Raw genomic sequence first — 14,919 nt, forward strand, 5'->3', positions numbered from 1 at the left:
AGTCGCCTCGCCCCCAGATGTTTGTGGTTGTTTCCTGCCCACGAGTCGCCTCGCCCCCAGATGTTTGTGGTTGTTTCCTGCCCACGAGCCGCCTCGCCCCCAGATGTTTGTGGTTGTTTCCTGCCCACGAGTCGCCTCGCCCCCAGATGTTTGTTGTTTCCTGCCCACGAGTCGCCTCGCCCCCTGTTTGTTGTTTCCTGCCCACGAGTCGCCTCGCCCCCAGATGTTTGTTGTTGTTTCCTGCCCACGAGTCGCCTCGCCCCCAGATGTTTGTTGTTGTTTCCTGCCCACGAGTCGCCTCGCCCCCAGATGTTTGTTGTTGTTTCCTGCCCACGAGTCGCCTCGCCCCCAGATGTTTGTTGTTGTTTCCTGCCCACGAGTCGCCTCGCCCCCAGATGTTTGTGGTTGTTTCCTGCCCACGAGTCGCCTCGCCCCCAGATGTTTGTTGTTTCCTGCTCACGAGTCGCCTCGCCCCCTGTTGGTGGTTGTTTCCTGCCCACGAGTCGCCCCCGGATGTTTAAACTCTGTGCTTGATATGTTTTGACCAGTTGGTGGTGCTATGGATCCCTGTGACCCTGACGTGCGGCGGCGGCTGCTGGAGCTCTGTGATGTCACTTCCTCTCCAGACTTCCACTCAGAGCCCCGCCCCCTCCCTGAAGTGGAGACTGATGGCTTTCTGCAGCTGGGTACGAACATCCGCACCACATGTTGTTGATCAGACTGATTATTGGTTAATCTGCCTGTTGGTTTCTCAGCAGTCGATCAAGCAGAGAGAATCTTATTGATTAAACTGATTAATTGATTATCTGATTACATGTTGTGTTAATCGATGAATTGTTTCAGCTCGAACAGGATCAGTACTGTAATATTGCTCTCCGTCACCAGGACAAACATGTTGGATCAGTGCTGACTGATTATTCTTTATTGGATGTGTGTCCACCAGGGGGCAGATTCTTTACTCTCTTCCCTGGAGTTCTGGACCGAGGAAGCTTCTCCGTCTATAAAGGAACTACAGAGGACCACGACCACGTGCTCATCAAGGTGAAGCTGTTCTAGCTGCCTCACCTTCACCTCTCGCCATCAGACCAAACCTCAGCTTAGATTCTTGTACTACGCTGTCAAAGCATCATGGGAAATTTAGTTAGTGAAAACTGGCCAAGTTTAAAGTTTAGTCTTTTGACCTTCCCTGTTCCCAAGTCAACTACGACTCCCAGGGTGCATTTCACTCCAAATCATCCAGTCAGTGTTGTAGAAGCTAAAGGAAACCTGATTAAACCTCCAGCTGTTTAAACCGGCTCCCTTTCTGATTCTGGGTCTCCATGGTGACAGATGTGGTTTCCTGTGTTTACCTGCCGCAGGTGGACAGCTGCTCTGTTCCCTGGGATTTCCATCAGTTTCAGCGTCTGAAGAAGAACTCGTCCGCCGCCGCCGCCGGTCTTCCTCTGATCAGCTGTTTCCTGTTCCTGGACGGCTGCATCACCGTCTACAAAAACCCGGCTGGTTACAAGTTCACAGTGAGTCACGACCCAACAACACGCTGACACGGCGAGGCGCGCCATTTTAGTTTGATTTCCCCTCGGGGTTTGGGTTAAGGGAAAAACTAAGGTGTGTGTCTGCAGGAGCTGACTGAGCGCGCTCCCACCGAGCTGTTGGTCGGTTATAAAGTCCTGGCTCTGCTGCATCTGGTGTCGCAGCTGCACTCCTGCAGGCTGCTGCATGCGGGGCTGCAGCCCAGTGTTCTCACCTGTTCCAAGGACACACACAGGTGAGGGGGGACGGGGGGGCGTGGTCATGTGATTCTGAATTTGAGTCGGTGGATCACGAGCAGAACAGTTTAACTTGTCGTCGTTCCTCCAGAGGTTCCCTGAGTCCTGATTCGGTCTTCCCGGTGGACTGGTCGTCCTCGGTGGACCTGGACCTCCAGCAGGGCGTCACCTCGGTCCAGCAGATCCCATCGGCTCAGGCCTACATCACTCTGGGTCTACTGGAGCCGACCGCCCCGCCAGAGCTGGTACCGCCTCCGAAACACCTGTCCGCTCTGTACAGACCCCGCCTCCTCCGCTGGGTGAAGACTAACCCCTCCCCTTTTCTCTGCCCGTCAGGTTGACCTGGTGGGCGTGGCCGAAACGGTCCACCTCCTCCTGACCAACAGCAGGATGGTCGCTGTTAAAGACGAAGGCGGCTGGACGGCGGAGCGGTTCAGTGAAGACAAACCCAGGTACCGACCCAGTTCACCTGCAGTCCAGCCGTCTGCTTCACTGCCGATGGACCGGGCTCAGCCGCTCCCCTCCTCACCTGCCCAGGTACATGACCCGTCTGACGTGTCTTCCTGTCTCCACAGCGTCCTGCACTCCAGAAAATGGACGAGCTTTTTCCGGACGCTGCTGAACGCCGGCGGCCGCTCGTCGCTGTCCGTCCTGTCGGAGCTGCAGGAGCAGCTGTCGGCGCTTTTCGTCTGAGTCCTCTCCTGCTGGTTCTTCATGTATCTGTGTTTTCTTGTCAAACTAAATAAAAAGGTTGTTTATAATTAAATCTGCGTCTCGGTCGGGCTCTAACAGAGTCAGGAGCCAGGAGAACACTGGACACGCCTCCTCCTCAACGCTCGCCAAGTTGGTTACGTAGCAGAGGGAAACTTTTCAAATGTACATGTTGGCTTTGAGAGGAGTACACAGAGTACACAGAGTACTAACTGAAGTTTAAACACACCGATCAGCCGTGACGTCGCGACCACTGACAGGAAGTGAATACCTGTGATGACCATGTCACCTGTCAGTCGGTGCCAGAACACACGGTGGAGTCCAGACCTCCACGGGTCAGGACCAGCAGGTGGTCGTAATGTTGTGGCTGATCGGTGGACACGTTCAGATTAAAATGTACCAGAGTTCAAACCCACACAAGGGAAGGGAGGACCGTCGTGCCACGTAAGGTACCTGAGGTTTGAGTTGGTGACGGGGTTTGGTCAAACCGGAGACCAGGTCCTTATCCCGCTGCTTTTAAGCCACTACTACCATATTATAAGGTGAAGTTTCTGTATTTCAAACAGCCTTAAGATGCAAAAACAGAAACGGATGACTAATGACTGAAGCAGTAAGCCTTCACCTTATCTAGCCACGACTCGCACTGCACAATTTATTTTGTAGTTTTGGTGTCGCACCATAAGAGTTGTTAGCCGGACAAATATTGTGTTTATTTTATGTTGTCAGAGTACAAACACACCCTGAAAAGCTGTTGTGTATTAAACATGAATGTGAGTCTTACAATAAAATGTTTTGATAAAATTCAGGTAACTTTGTAAAAAAATTTTTTGGGCTTAAAATTCATCCAGATTTTCCATAATACAGCAGTGAAGCTGGCATTAAACTTCATCCTTGGCGGTCTTAGAAAGTGTTGAATTGAACTTGAATCTGGGGGTGACCTGAGCGATGCAGGTGGACGGTGATGTAACCTGCACAGCTCAGCAGCTCGAAGCGTCAATAAAGGAAACTTTGATCTGCACAGAAAAAGCCAGAGTGGGATGTAATTTATTTGAAGATGCTCAGTATTTTAACAGGCAGGTTTTTGTCAGTGTTAGTAATTTATAATGAGACTGAACAGACACCACCCGGGCTCATGATGCAGAGGGCTGGAGCTCCTATTGGACCAACAGCTGGATGTCCTGAAGCAGGCTGAATGTGAAGAGAACAGTAAAGTAGAGCTGAGGTGGTGAAGTGTCACCAGCGGGTGGCAGCACTCAGCTGGGCCTCATTCAGACGCAGCGAAACGGTCGAAAGCTCCGGAACAAACACAGCAGGGACGTTTCCTCCGTCACTGCTGAAGGAGAACACGTGATCAAGTCAAAAGCTGAGCCGGAGTTTCTTCACCTGCCTCAGGTGAGTCACCGTCCTCCTCACCCCGAGGGAGGTCGAGAGAGGCATGCTGCGGCCTGCAGAGAGAGAGAGAGAGAGATTCCTCCTGCAGGCCGATCCGTCCTGACATGTGAAGGAACCCGAAGCGTTTGACCTCATTTAGTTTGTCAGCTCAGTGAAAGATCAGTCCGGCTGAACCAGAGCAGAAAACAGGAATACTTCAGATTTAATTACAGATCCGTCACCCACAGTCCGGCCTGAGTGTTTCCTCTCTCACCAACCTGCTCACAACGTCTCTGCTGCTGTCCAGTCAATACAGAGAGAAGCGACCAACTGTCAATCAAACTAAGCCCCGCCCTCCTTCACCTTTTTTTCTTTCATACCTGAGAAAAGGTGAGACGGGATGAGCCCGGTGGGGGAGGGGGAGGGCGCGTGAAGAGAGGGAGGAGAAACAGGAGCAGGGGGAGAGAGAGTCGTGTGTCGGAGCAGGAGAACGACGGCAGGAGCGGACTCACCTGGACTCTGCTGGACTCACCTGGACTCTGCTGGACTCACCTGGACTCTGCCGGCCAGGTGAGTGTGTCTATGTGTAGTCTTTAAAGTGTAATTGTTCTACACAGCTGACAAACAAAAGGCTGTAAAGTACCAAGAAGGTTCTCTGCAGATCCAGACCCTCACTGAGCTGTGCAGAACCTCACAAAGAAGGCTGCTTTGGTCTGTACCTGTTAGAACCCATCACAGCTTAGCTTTAAGAACGGGTTCTCGTTCTTAAAGCTAAGGAACACTAGACTTGGTAGGTAAAGGTGTCCAATGCCATGATATGAACGTAAAGAACCCGGTGACACAGTCTGTACGGGACCGTGAAGAACATGTTAAACAGGTATATAAACTGATTATTTTAAAAAGGTTCTACAAAGAACCTTAAAATAGTTCTTGGTTTTTTCACAAATGACATTTTCGTGCCACCTTCAAAGCTCTAAAAAAACCACAATATCATGTGTAGTAAATGGTTCTTGTGGCTTGATCTACAGCAGAACATGTTCGAGACCCAGTTAGATTCTCTGCAGCTGTTCTACAAGAACCTTTTAAGCATTTTTAAACATGTTATGGAACACTTGAGAACCCCTTAGAGAGATCTGAAACAGATTGTTCTTCATATTGAAAAGGTTTATGGAGTAGCAGAACGTTACAGAGACAGTTAGGTTCTCTCCAGACTCAAAAGGTTCCACATAGAACTTTTATTAATAAACAGTATTTGTCAGAACGGTGTAGAGGAGGGGCTTCCTGTAGCGTCCTTGTTACTGCAGAGCTGAAGACACAGGAAGTGAAGCGTCCGTGTGAATCCATCAGTTTAATGTTCCCGCTGAAGATGTTTTAACTACTTTACATGCTGTTAGTAGTTTAATCTGCAGCAATGCATCGTGGTCTGTATCTCTAAACATTAAAACAGGCCAGCTGATCTGAGGTCAGTTGTAATCTTTTGTTCAGATTAAGAAGCAGGATCGTTTTCTCAGCCCTTAAAGGACGACGTCGTCCTGTTTATCAGAACAAATCTACACCACATTTGGAGATACGTGGTTTTCACTGGACAGGAAATGAATGAAAGATAGTAATTAGTGACTAAAGCTGTCAGATAAATGCAGAGAAGTAAAAAGTACAATGTTTCCTCTGAGATGTGCAGTAGAAAGTGGCGTGAAATGGAAATACTCAAGGAAAGTACCTCGAATTTGGAGAACTTGAGTAAATATATTCCACTACTGACCATAAGCATGAGCAGCGTTAGCATGAGCAGCGTTAGCATGAGCAACGTTAGCAAGAGCAGCGTTAGCATGAGCAGCGTTAGTTTCTGAGACTGAAACTCAGCAAACAAGCAGACAAGTACTTTGAGTTTTAAACTACATCATGAAAATCACCTTTAATGTATACACAGCTGTTAGCTTATGTTAGCTGTTAGCGTATGCACAGCTGTTAGCTTATGCTAGCTTATGTTAGCTGTTAGCGTATGTACAGCTGTTAGCTTATGTACAGCTGTTGGCTTATGGATAGCTGTTAGCTAATGTTAGCAGTTAGGTTATAGATAGCTGTTAGCTTATGGATAGCTTATGGACAGCTGTTAGCGTATGAACAGCTGTTAGCTTATGTACAGCTGTTAGCTTATGTACAGCTGTTAGCTTATGGTAGCTTGTGTTAGCTGTTAGCGAATGCACAGCTGTTAGCTTATGTGAGCTGTTAGCTTATGTTAGTACTTAGGTTATAGATAGCTTTTAGCTATGGATAGCTTATGGACAGCTGTTAGCGTATGAACAGCTGTTAGCTTATGTACAGCTGTTGGCTTATGGATAGCTGTTAGCTAATGTTAGCAGTTAGGTTATAGATAGCTGTAAACTTATGGATAGCTGTTAGTGTATGCACAGCTGTTAGCTTATGTTAGTACTTAGGTTATAGATAGCTGTTAGCTTATGGATATCTTATGGACAGCTGTTAGCGTATGAACAGCTGTTAGCTTATGTACAGCTGTTAGCTTATGTACAGCTGTTAGCTTATGGTAGCTTGTGTTAGCTGTTAGCGAATGCACAGCTGTTAGCTTATGTGAGCTGTTAGCTTATGTTAGTACTTAGGTTATAGATAGCTTTTAGCTTATGGATAGCTTATGGACAGCTGTTAGCGTATGTACAGCTGTTGGCTTATGGATAGCTGTTAGCTAATGTTAGCAGTTAGGTTATAGATAGCTGTAAACTTATGGATAGCTGTTAGTGTATGCACAGCTGTTAGCTTATGTGAGCTGTTAGCTTATGTTAGTACTTAGGTTATAGATAGCTTTTAGCTTATGGATAGCTTATGGACAGCTGTTAGCGTATGTACAGCTGTTAGCTTATGTACAGCTGTTGGCTTATGGATAGCTGTTAGCTAATGTTAGCAGTTAGGTTATAGATAGCTGTAAACTTATGGATAGCTGTTAGTGTATGCACAGCTGTTAGCGTATGGACAGCTGTTAGCTTATGTACAGCTGTTAGCTTATGGATAGCTTATGGACAGCTGTTAGCGTATGGACAGCTGTTAGCTTATGCACAGCTGTTAGCTAATGGATAGCTTATGGACAGCTGTTAGCGTATGGACAGCTGTTAGCTTATATACAGCTGTTAGCTTATGCACAGCTGTTAGATTATGGATAGTTTATGGACAGCTGTTAGCGTATGGACAGCTGTTAGCTTATGTACAGATGTTAGCTTATGTACAGCTGTTAGCTTATGTACAGCTGTTAGCTTATGTACAGCTGTTAGCTTATGGATAGCTTATGCACAGCTGTTAGATTATGGATAGCTTATGGACAGCTGTTAGCTTATGTACAGCTGTTAGCTTATGTACAGCTGTTGGCTTATGGATAGCTGTTAGCTAAACTGTTAAAGGTCTCTTGGTGTTTTTGATGTTAGAAACAGCTTCAGGTGCATCAGCACCTCCTCCTGGTCTGGAGCACCGACCCTGATCTACATGAAGCCCAGAAACAAAGACGGGCTGTAAAAGTGTGTTGTTGTTGTTGTTGTTGTTGTGGTCAGGACTATGGGTCTGTGACGCAGGAAATGTGTATGATGCAGTTTGTGGATGAACCGTCCAGCTGGCCGAGCTGCTGCTGTTTGAGCTCCAACACTTTGTTGCTGCTTTAAAAGGAGGTCAGGGAGAACCTCTTTGTTCAAGTGCTTAATCACAGCGGGTCGACCTGTACAGGTACACAGCTGACTGACTGAGCTGCAGTAAGCTGATCTGTGTGAATTGAAGGTTTGGTGTGAAAGTGTAACCGATCTGAAGTCAGTGGCGTGTTTCTTCCTCTCAGTTGTTGTTGTTTTTCTTCTTCTTCTGTAACCTTAAACTTTATAAAATATTGAACTACATAGTCAGGAAAGTCTCCAGTAATTGAACTTGGTGTCCATAAACATCATCTTTAGATCAGCTGATGGTTCTGTTGTTGTCAGGTCCTCCCTGTGTTTCTCAGTTTCAGCTCTTTAGCTTCATTTACATTAAAGATATTACAGACAGGGCCGACCCACTTCAGCCAGTCAGCTGTTAAACTGAAGCTCTGCAGATGTGAACACTTTGGGATTATTTTTTAAACAAGTGAGTTTGTGGCTTCGATAGTGAACTTTATTTCTTAAAACCTGTTGTGCTCTGATCCAGCTGAAGATCTGATCCCTGCTGCTCTTGATTTGCAGATTGAGCAGAAGGCGACTCGTTGACCACAGCCTGGCTGATCGATTATTAAACGAGCCGATCGTTCATTAACTCTACCTCCTGTCTGGCCCCGGGTATCTGCCTGCAGGTGAGTCACAGCGAGCTGTCTGGTCATGTAGTCGGTTTGATTCCTCAGGTATGTCGGTCACACCCTGATTACACACACACACACACACACACACACACACACATTTTTGTTCCACTATCCCTGTGGGGACGTCTGTGACGTAATGCTCCTGACCTTCAAGTGTCAGTCTGGGAGTCAGAGTGGGAGTCGATCTGGGAGTAAGTCTGGGAGTCAGAGTGGGATTCAGAGTGGGAGTCAGTCTGGGAGTCAGAGTGGGAGTCAGAGTGGGAGTCAGTCTGGGAGTCAGTCTGGGAGTCAGTCTGGGAGTCAGTCTGGGAGTCAGAGTGGGAGTCAGTCTGGGAGTCAGTCTGGGAGTCGATCTGGGAGTAAGTCTGGGAGCCAGTCTGGGAGTCAGAGTGGGAGTCAGAGTGGGAGTCAGAGTGGGAGTCAGTCTGGGAGTCAGTCTGGGAGTCAGAGTGGGAGTCAGAGTGGGAGTCAGTCTGGGAGTCAGTCTGGGAGTCAGAGTGGGAGTCAGTCTGGGAGTCAGTCTGGGAGTCAGAGTGGGAGTCAGTCTGGGAGTCAGTCTGGGAGTCAGTCTGGGAGTCAGAGTGGGAGTCGTTCTGGGAGTCGTTCTGGGAGTCGTTCTGGGAGTCAGTCTGGGAGTCAGTCTGGGAGTCAGAGTGGGAGTCAGTCTGGGAGTCAGTCTGGGAGTCAGAGTGGGAGTCGTTCTGGGAGTCGTTCTGGGAGTCGTTCTGGGAGTCAGTCTGGGAGTCAGTCTGGGAGTCAGAGTGGGAGTCAGTCTGGGAGTCGGTCTGGGAGTCGGTCTGGGAGTCAGAGTGGGAGTCGGTCTGGGAGTCAGTCTGGGAGTCCGTGTGGGAGTCCGTCTGGGAGGGAGTCGGAGTGGGAGTCAGAGTGGGAGTCAGTCTGGGAGGGAGTCGGAGTGGGAGTGGGAGTCAGACTGTGATCTGAGTGTTCAATGCTGCTGGCCTCTGATTGGCTGAGATACAAGCAGCTCCTAAGCAGCTGGAAGGCGAGTTAGATCACCTGGTCCAGGTCCTGCTCAGGCCTGTGTAAACATCCTGTCTGCCCACTCACCTGGAGAACTGCTGGTGTCACCTGACTCCCTTTAGCTGTGAGGAGGAGGAGAGAGGTGAGAGAGAGAGAGAGAGAGAGAGTGAGAGCACATATGTATAAAGAAAATCTTAAACAACGCCTGCAGAGCAGAACTTGGCCAGAACCGACTCAGAATCAGAATCCAAAAAAGAGCTACCAAAATCTACAATAATCTAAATCAAGAGACCCAGAAGGGTCTCAGGTCAGGGTTTAGACCTGCAGAGAGATAAACTCAGTCCCCTAAATCAGCTTCTGCTGAGGCTGTGGCCCCTGAGCCTCACAGATCCTCAGGACATCGCACAACCCCTCCAACCCAACTAAGGACTACTGAGAACCTGAGACCCAGCACAGACTCAGTGAACAGAACCTGAGGAACACAGATAGAAAACCATCAGACCGGAGAATAGAAACGTTATTATTGTTTGTTTGATTGTTTTCTTTTAATCTGTTGTTTTGACTAGATAAACTTTATTCTTTCATGCTAACAAAGGAGGAGAGAAGGAGAGAAGGAGACAGGAGAGGAGAGGAGAGGAGAGGAGGGAGTCTGCTTCATCGTCCCTTTGCAGGTGATCTGATCTGAACCAATCCAAGACAGCGATTCACACAGAGACATCGTCACCTTCAAAATAAAACATTCACTCATTTAAAGCTCAGATGTTTTTAACTTTATTTATTATTGTTTCAGACCTGATTAAAGAAAAACACACCTGTACGCTAACTGCCCAGCATGCTACAGTAGGAGCTAACACAAGCTGTTCAGGAGTTAACTAATGCTACCAGGTTAGCACAGTAGCTAACAGAAGCTAACTGGAAGCTGTTCAGGAGTTAACTAATGTTACCAGGTTAGCACAGTAGCTAACAGAAGCTAACTGGAAGCTGTTCAGGAGTTAACTAATGCTACCAGGTTAGCACAGTAGCTAACAGAAGCTAACTGGAAGCTGTTCAGGAGTTAACTAATGCTACCAGGTTAGCACAGTAGCTAACAGAAGCTAACTAACTGGAAGCTACCTGCCTGTGATGGCTGCTGGCAGTTAAACAGTTAACTATGCAGGTGAACTCTCACCTGGGCTGTTTGTGTGTGACAGGAGGAGGTCATGTGACTCAGGTGAACCACCTGAGAGCAGGGAGCGAAGCTGTCAGTGTTCTCAGTGTGTCCTCGTGCTTCGACCTGCCGCCGTGTCTCAGAGCGCCGTCTCCTACTGTCTCACTCAGGGTCACTGCGTCACCGTGACGATGTTCCAGCGAAGGAAGAAGAAGCGCAGGCCTCAGATCTCGCCGCCGCAGGACTTCCAACACCGTGTCCACACGTCATTCGACGCCGCTTCAGGACGCTACGTGGGTCTGCCGCCGCAGTGGCAGAGCGTCATCGACACGCTGAAGAGGCCACGCCCCCTGGTGGACCCCTCCAGGGTCACTGAGGTCGAACTCAGGAAGGTGAGGGGAGGAGGGGGGGTTTCTGTCAATCATCAAAACGCTAGAGGTCGTCTGAAGAAGCAGCAGTCAGCCGGTCAGACAAATTTTATCTTCTCACGGGTCAGGATCAGGATCAGAGTCAGGAGCAGGATCAGGAGCAGGGTCAGGAGCAGGACCAGGGTCAGGAGCAGGGTCAGGATCAGGATCAGGAGCAAGGCTGCTGAACTTTTCAGTTCAGCTCGTCGGGAGATCTCTGAGGTCGGGGCATTTTATGACCTCCGCAGGGGTCAGAGGTCGTCACTCCTCGGTCCTCAGGACTTTAGTTGTCCCCCCTCAGAGATGGTTTTCCTGGAAAAACAAGATAAGTTATAAAAGAATAAACGAGACTTCCTGCGATGTGGCAGGTATCCTCCCTGCTGAGTCCTGATTCAGCCTTCCCTCCTCCTCTTTAAATGTGACCGTGGCTCCTTTTCACCTCAGCGAGAAATTAATTCATTTTCATTCACTTAGAAACTCCTGGACTTTAACAGCTCCAGGGTTTCAGCACAGGTCTCTGCCAGGTCCGGAGAGAAGGCAGAATATAAAGTCTCAGGTCGAAGGTTTTTATAGAACTTCTCTGGATGTAAAAAATGTTCAGTCAGTCCAGAGCTGCTGCACATCGTTAGATCTGATCCTCAACAAATGTGCATCATCCAAAAAAAGGAACTTCAGCCAAAACAAACAAGCTGCTGATTATAAAATGACCCAAAAACCAGCAGCACCGATCAACAACTTCAGCCACTTGTTTTCACAGTTTGTTTTTGGCCAAGTTTTCTGTTCGCTCCCTGTGAATATGACAAAGATGAGGAGAGACTAAATCCTGCCTCAGCAGGGACGATGTTACAGAGAAAAGTTGATCTGCAGGAGAAACAGATCTGAGAGCTGCTCTCACTCACATTCTGTTAGATTTGTTTATTTTGAAATGTCACCTGCTGCCTGAATTCTGTGTTTCCTTTTCCATAAATAAAAACATTTCCACCATAAATGGGTGCAGAAACTTTAATGCAGGAAATGAAGTTTTTAATGATCTAATTTTCCTGTGCCCCCCCCCGCTCATTTATGTTTGACGTTGAGGAAATCTTTAAAACACTGTTTAAGGATCTTTTCGTCTCGTTCTCATGAACCTGATATCAGGTACCATTGATATCTCGCGAGCTACGTGTCTCTTCACACTAATCACACATCTGATCCTCTATGTCTCCACCGCTTGTCAACACAAAGTAGCGCCCTTGCACAGGAGTGCGGACATGTAAAAGTTCTGATAAATGAGAAGGTGCCGACCCAGTTAAACTCTTAAAAACAAGCAATAAACTCTTCAAATCATGCTGTAGCAGACAGGAAGCCAGAGCAGCTGAAACTGGGTGATGTGCTCACGCTGTTTAGCTCCAGCTGCTCCGGACTGACGGAGACCTGATTCAGTGCTCTGGTCCAGACGTTATACATGCACGGACGACTCATTCAGGGTCTTTGAGTGGCAGCTCGGCTTCAGCCAACAGATGTTTGATGACCTGATGTTTCCATGCAGGTGCCCTCAGGGGGACGCAGTCCTGTCATGTGACCGGCGTGATTTACAATGAAGATCAATTCACATGTTTTTGTTGGGGTTTGTTGACATATCATGGAACATATTTTATTATTATATTGATTATAAAGAATCTGTTTCTGTAACATCAACACGCGTCACAATCCACCATTTAAACTTTAGTTTTAAAGTTTAGTTTATAAACACGTAAAACTCTGGGTGCACGGTTATTAGGCGAGGCAGCATTTTGACCATATCATCATTTTTATGCATCTTTTCCAACTCAAAGACAACAAAGCTGTGTAATAATTAATATTTATGCACACTTTGATACAGAGTGTTGACTTCTGAGGCCACACCTTCCCTCGTTCCACAAATACACGTCAGCTGATCTGATTAAATACAGCAAATAAGCCTGGAGTTGGGAAATTTGCATAAAAATGATGATTTGGTCAAAATGCTGCCTTTCCTAATTACCGCGCACGCAGAGTATAAACATTCAGTTTAGCAAACTGACTAACTTCCTGTCCAGGCGAGCATGTTTAACCTGCGGTTCTCATCCCTGCAGACGATCGTGCGGGGCAGTTTCATCGGTCACGGCGACTACATCTCCCAGGTGATCTCTGAGATGAGCCGTCTGTCCGTCACCAGCTCCAACTCTCTGCGCCGCACCAGCCCGTCGGCTCGCAAACGGGCCAAGTCTCTGGGTCGGCTGGGAGAACTGCCGGAGGACGAGGCGTACCAGTACGAGGCGCTGGGTAGCCACGGCGAGGGCGGGAAGACGGGCGGGAGCTCCACCTACTGGCAGGACAGGATCCGGCAGGTTCGCAGCGAGAGCAGCAGCCCCAAACTGAACGGGGCGCTGCAGAGAGCCAAGTCCAACTGTGAGGTGGGGACGCCGTCTGAGGCCACGCCCCCCGCACCTGAGAGGACGGTTTCGACAGGTGGACGGTATGCCTGCAGTGAGGGGGCGGGGCTTAGACAGAGGCTGGCAGCCTGTCACTACAAGCTGCTGACAGCGGAGACCAGCAGACCTCACCTGAGACCAGATCCAGCTGCCAGTCTCCTGCCCGACCTGCTGTCCTCCTCCAGAGAAACTCCCAGAAGGCCTCACTCCTCCTTTGACCTCAAGGTAAGACTGCCGGTTAGCCTAGCTTAGCATTAAGAAACAGGGGGAAACTGCTAGCCTAGCCACGTGTCTCTCTCTGATTGGTTTCTGTCTCCCCCAGTCGACCCTCCCCTTCCTGCTGCCCCCCCCCAACAGCACCAGCAGTCCCATCATCACAGGTAGAGGGTTACCTCAGCGCCGCCCCTCCTCCAGCATCAACATCGGACTTCCTCCCAAAGCACAGCCCGTCCTGGACCAGTCCCGCCCCTCCCCCACAGGCTCCTCGGGACAACCCCCTCCCGGCCCGGGCCCCTCCTCCCTCACCCAGCTGACAGCGCCCGGCGGAGGCGGGCAGGTGACTCACGAGCAGTTCAAGGCAGCGCTGAAGATGGTAGTGGACCCGGGGGACCCGAGGACGGTTCTGGAGAACTTTGTGAAGATCGGGGAGGGGTCCACCGGTGTGGTGTGCATTGCCCGCGAGAGGCACAGCGGGCGCCAGGTGGCCGTGAAGATGATGGACCTGAGGAAGCAACAGCGGCGAGAGCTGCTCTTCAACGAGGTTCAGATCAAATATCCTGAGACACCTGAGTCAGTCAGTGTGACATCATCAGCCTCACCTGTCCCTGTGTCTTCCTCAGGTGGTCATCATGAGGGACTACCGGCACCAGAACGTGGTGGAGATGTACCGCAGCGCTCTGGTGGAGGAGGAACTCTGGGTCATCATGGAGTACCTGCAGGGCGGCGCTCTCACCCACATCGTCAGCGAGACCAGGTGAGCAGGAAGTCACAGGCGCCTGTCTGACGCCAGCGTTCTGTAGATTCACGGTGTGTGTGTGCTTCAGGCTGAGCGAGGAGCAGACGGCGACAGTGTGCGAAGGCGTCCTGCAGGCGCTGAGCTACCTGCATGCTCAGGGGGTCGTTCACCGGGACATCAAGAGCGACTCCATCCTGCTGACGCTGGACGGGAGGGTAACGTTTACTACTCGAGTATTTTCAGGTTCATGCGAGTGTTTGTATTTGTGTTGTACTTGTATTCACTGTATTTGTGTATCTCCTCCGGCTGCAGATCAAACTGTCAGACTTTGGTTTCTGCGCTCAGATCAGTAAAGACGTCCCGAAGAGGAAGTCTCTGGTCGGGACTCCGTACTGGATGGCTCCTGAGGTCATCAGCAAAACCCCGTACGGGACAGAGGTAACGCCACAATCAGAAATACTATACAAGCTGCACGCTCACTACTTTACTCTGTTATACAAGCTGTACGCTCACTACTTTACACTGTTACACAAGCTGCACGCTCACTACTTTACACTGTTATACAAGCTGCACGCTCACTACTTTACACTGTTACACAAGCTGCACGCTCACTACTTTACACTGTTATACAAGCTGCACGCTCACTACTTTACTCTGTTATACAAGCTGTACGCTCACTACTTTACTCTGTTACACAAGCTGCACGCTCACTACTTTACACTGTTACACAAGCTGCACGCTCACTACTTTACACTGTTATACAAGCTGCACGCTCACTACTTTACACTGTTACACAAGCTGCACGCTCACTACTTTACACTGTTATACAAGCTG

At 49.1% G+C, this 14,919-nt stretch overlaps 2 protein-coding genes across 6 annotated transcripts in view; both read left to right on the forward strand.

The window, feature by feature from the left end:
• The first annotated feature begins 524 nt into the window (after positions 1-524).
• Positions 525-3,282, forward strand: bub1ba (BUB1 mitotic checkpoint serine/threonine kinase Ba). The gene is made up of 7 exons (XM_046059973.1): positions 525-686; positions 944-1,041; positions 1,359-1,514; positions 1,620-1,765; positions 1,858-2,011; positions 2,103-2,218; positions 2,342-3,282. Exons 1-7 carry the CDS (start codon positions 560-562, stop codon positions 2,457-2,459), a joined length of 915 nt encoding a protein of 304 aa, XP_045915929.1. The 5' UTR covers positions 525-559; the 3' UTR covers positions 2,460-3,282.
• Positions 3,283-4,359: 1,077 nt separating this feature from the next.
• Positions 4,360-14,919, forward strand: part of pak6b (p21 protein (Cdc42/Rac)-activated kinase 6b) — a 14,562-nt gene continuing 4,002 nt past the window's right edge. For 2 of the 5 annotated variants that reach the window (XM_046059925.1, XM_046059922.1), the window contains exons 1-9: positions 4,360-4,418; positions 8,051-8,157; positions 9,740-9,815; positions 10,462-10,683; positions 12,792-13,355; positions 13,453-13,890; positions 13,970-14,103; positions 14,174-14,300; positions 14,398-14,523. In XM_046059925.1, coding sequence (XP_045915881.1) covers positions 10,483-10,683; positions 12,792-13,355; positions 13,453-13,890; positions 13,970-14,103; positions 14,174-14,300; positions 14,398-14,523 — 1,590 coding nt within the window. In that variant the 5' untranslated portion in view covers positions 4,360-4,418; positions 8,051-8,157; positions 9,740-9,815; positions 10,462-10,482. Of the gene's footprint in view, positions 4,419-7,815; positions 7,956-8,050; positions 8,158-9,739; positions 9,816-10,334; positions 10,684-12,791; positions 13,356-13,452; positions 13,891-13,969; positions 14,104-14,173; positions 14,301-14,397; positions 14,524-14,919 lie in introns of those variants that run through there. The other 3 variants (XM_046059923.1, XM_046059924.1, XM_046059926.1) reach the window with 3 other exon arrangements.

This window comes from Micropterus dolomieu, linkage group LG10, assembly GCF_021292245.1.
Source record: "Micropterus dolomieu isolate WLL.071019.BEF.003 ecotype Adirondacks linkage group LG10, ASM2129224v1, whole genome shotgun sequence".
Lineage (NCBI taxonomy): Eukaryota > Metazoa > Chordata > Actinopteri > Centrarchiformes > Centrarchidae > Micropterus > Micropterus dolomieu.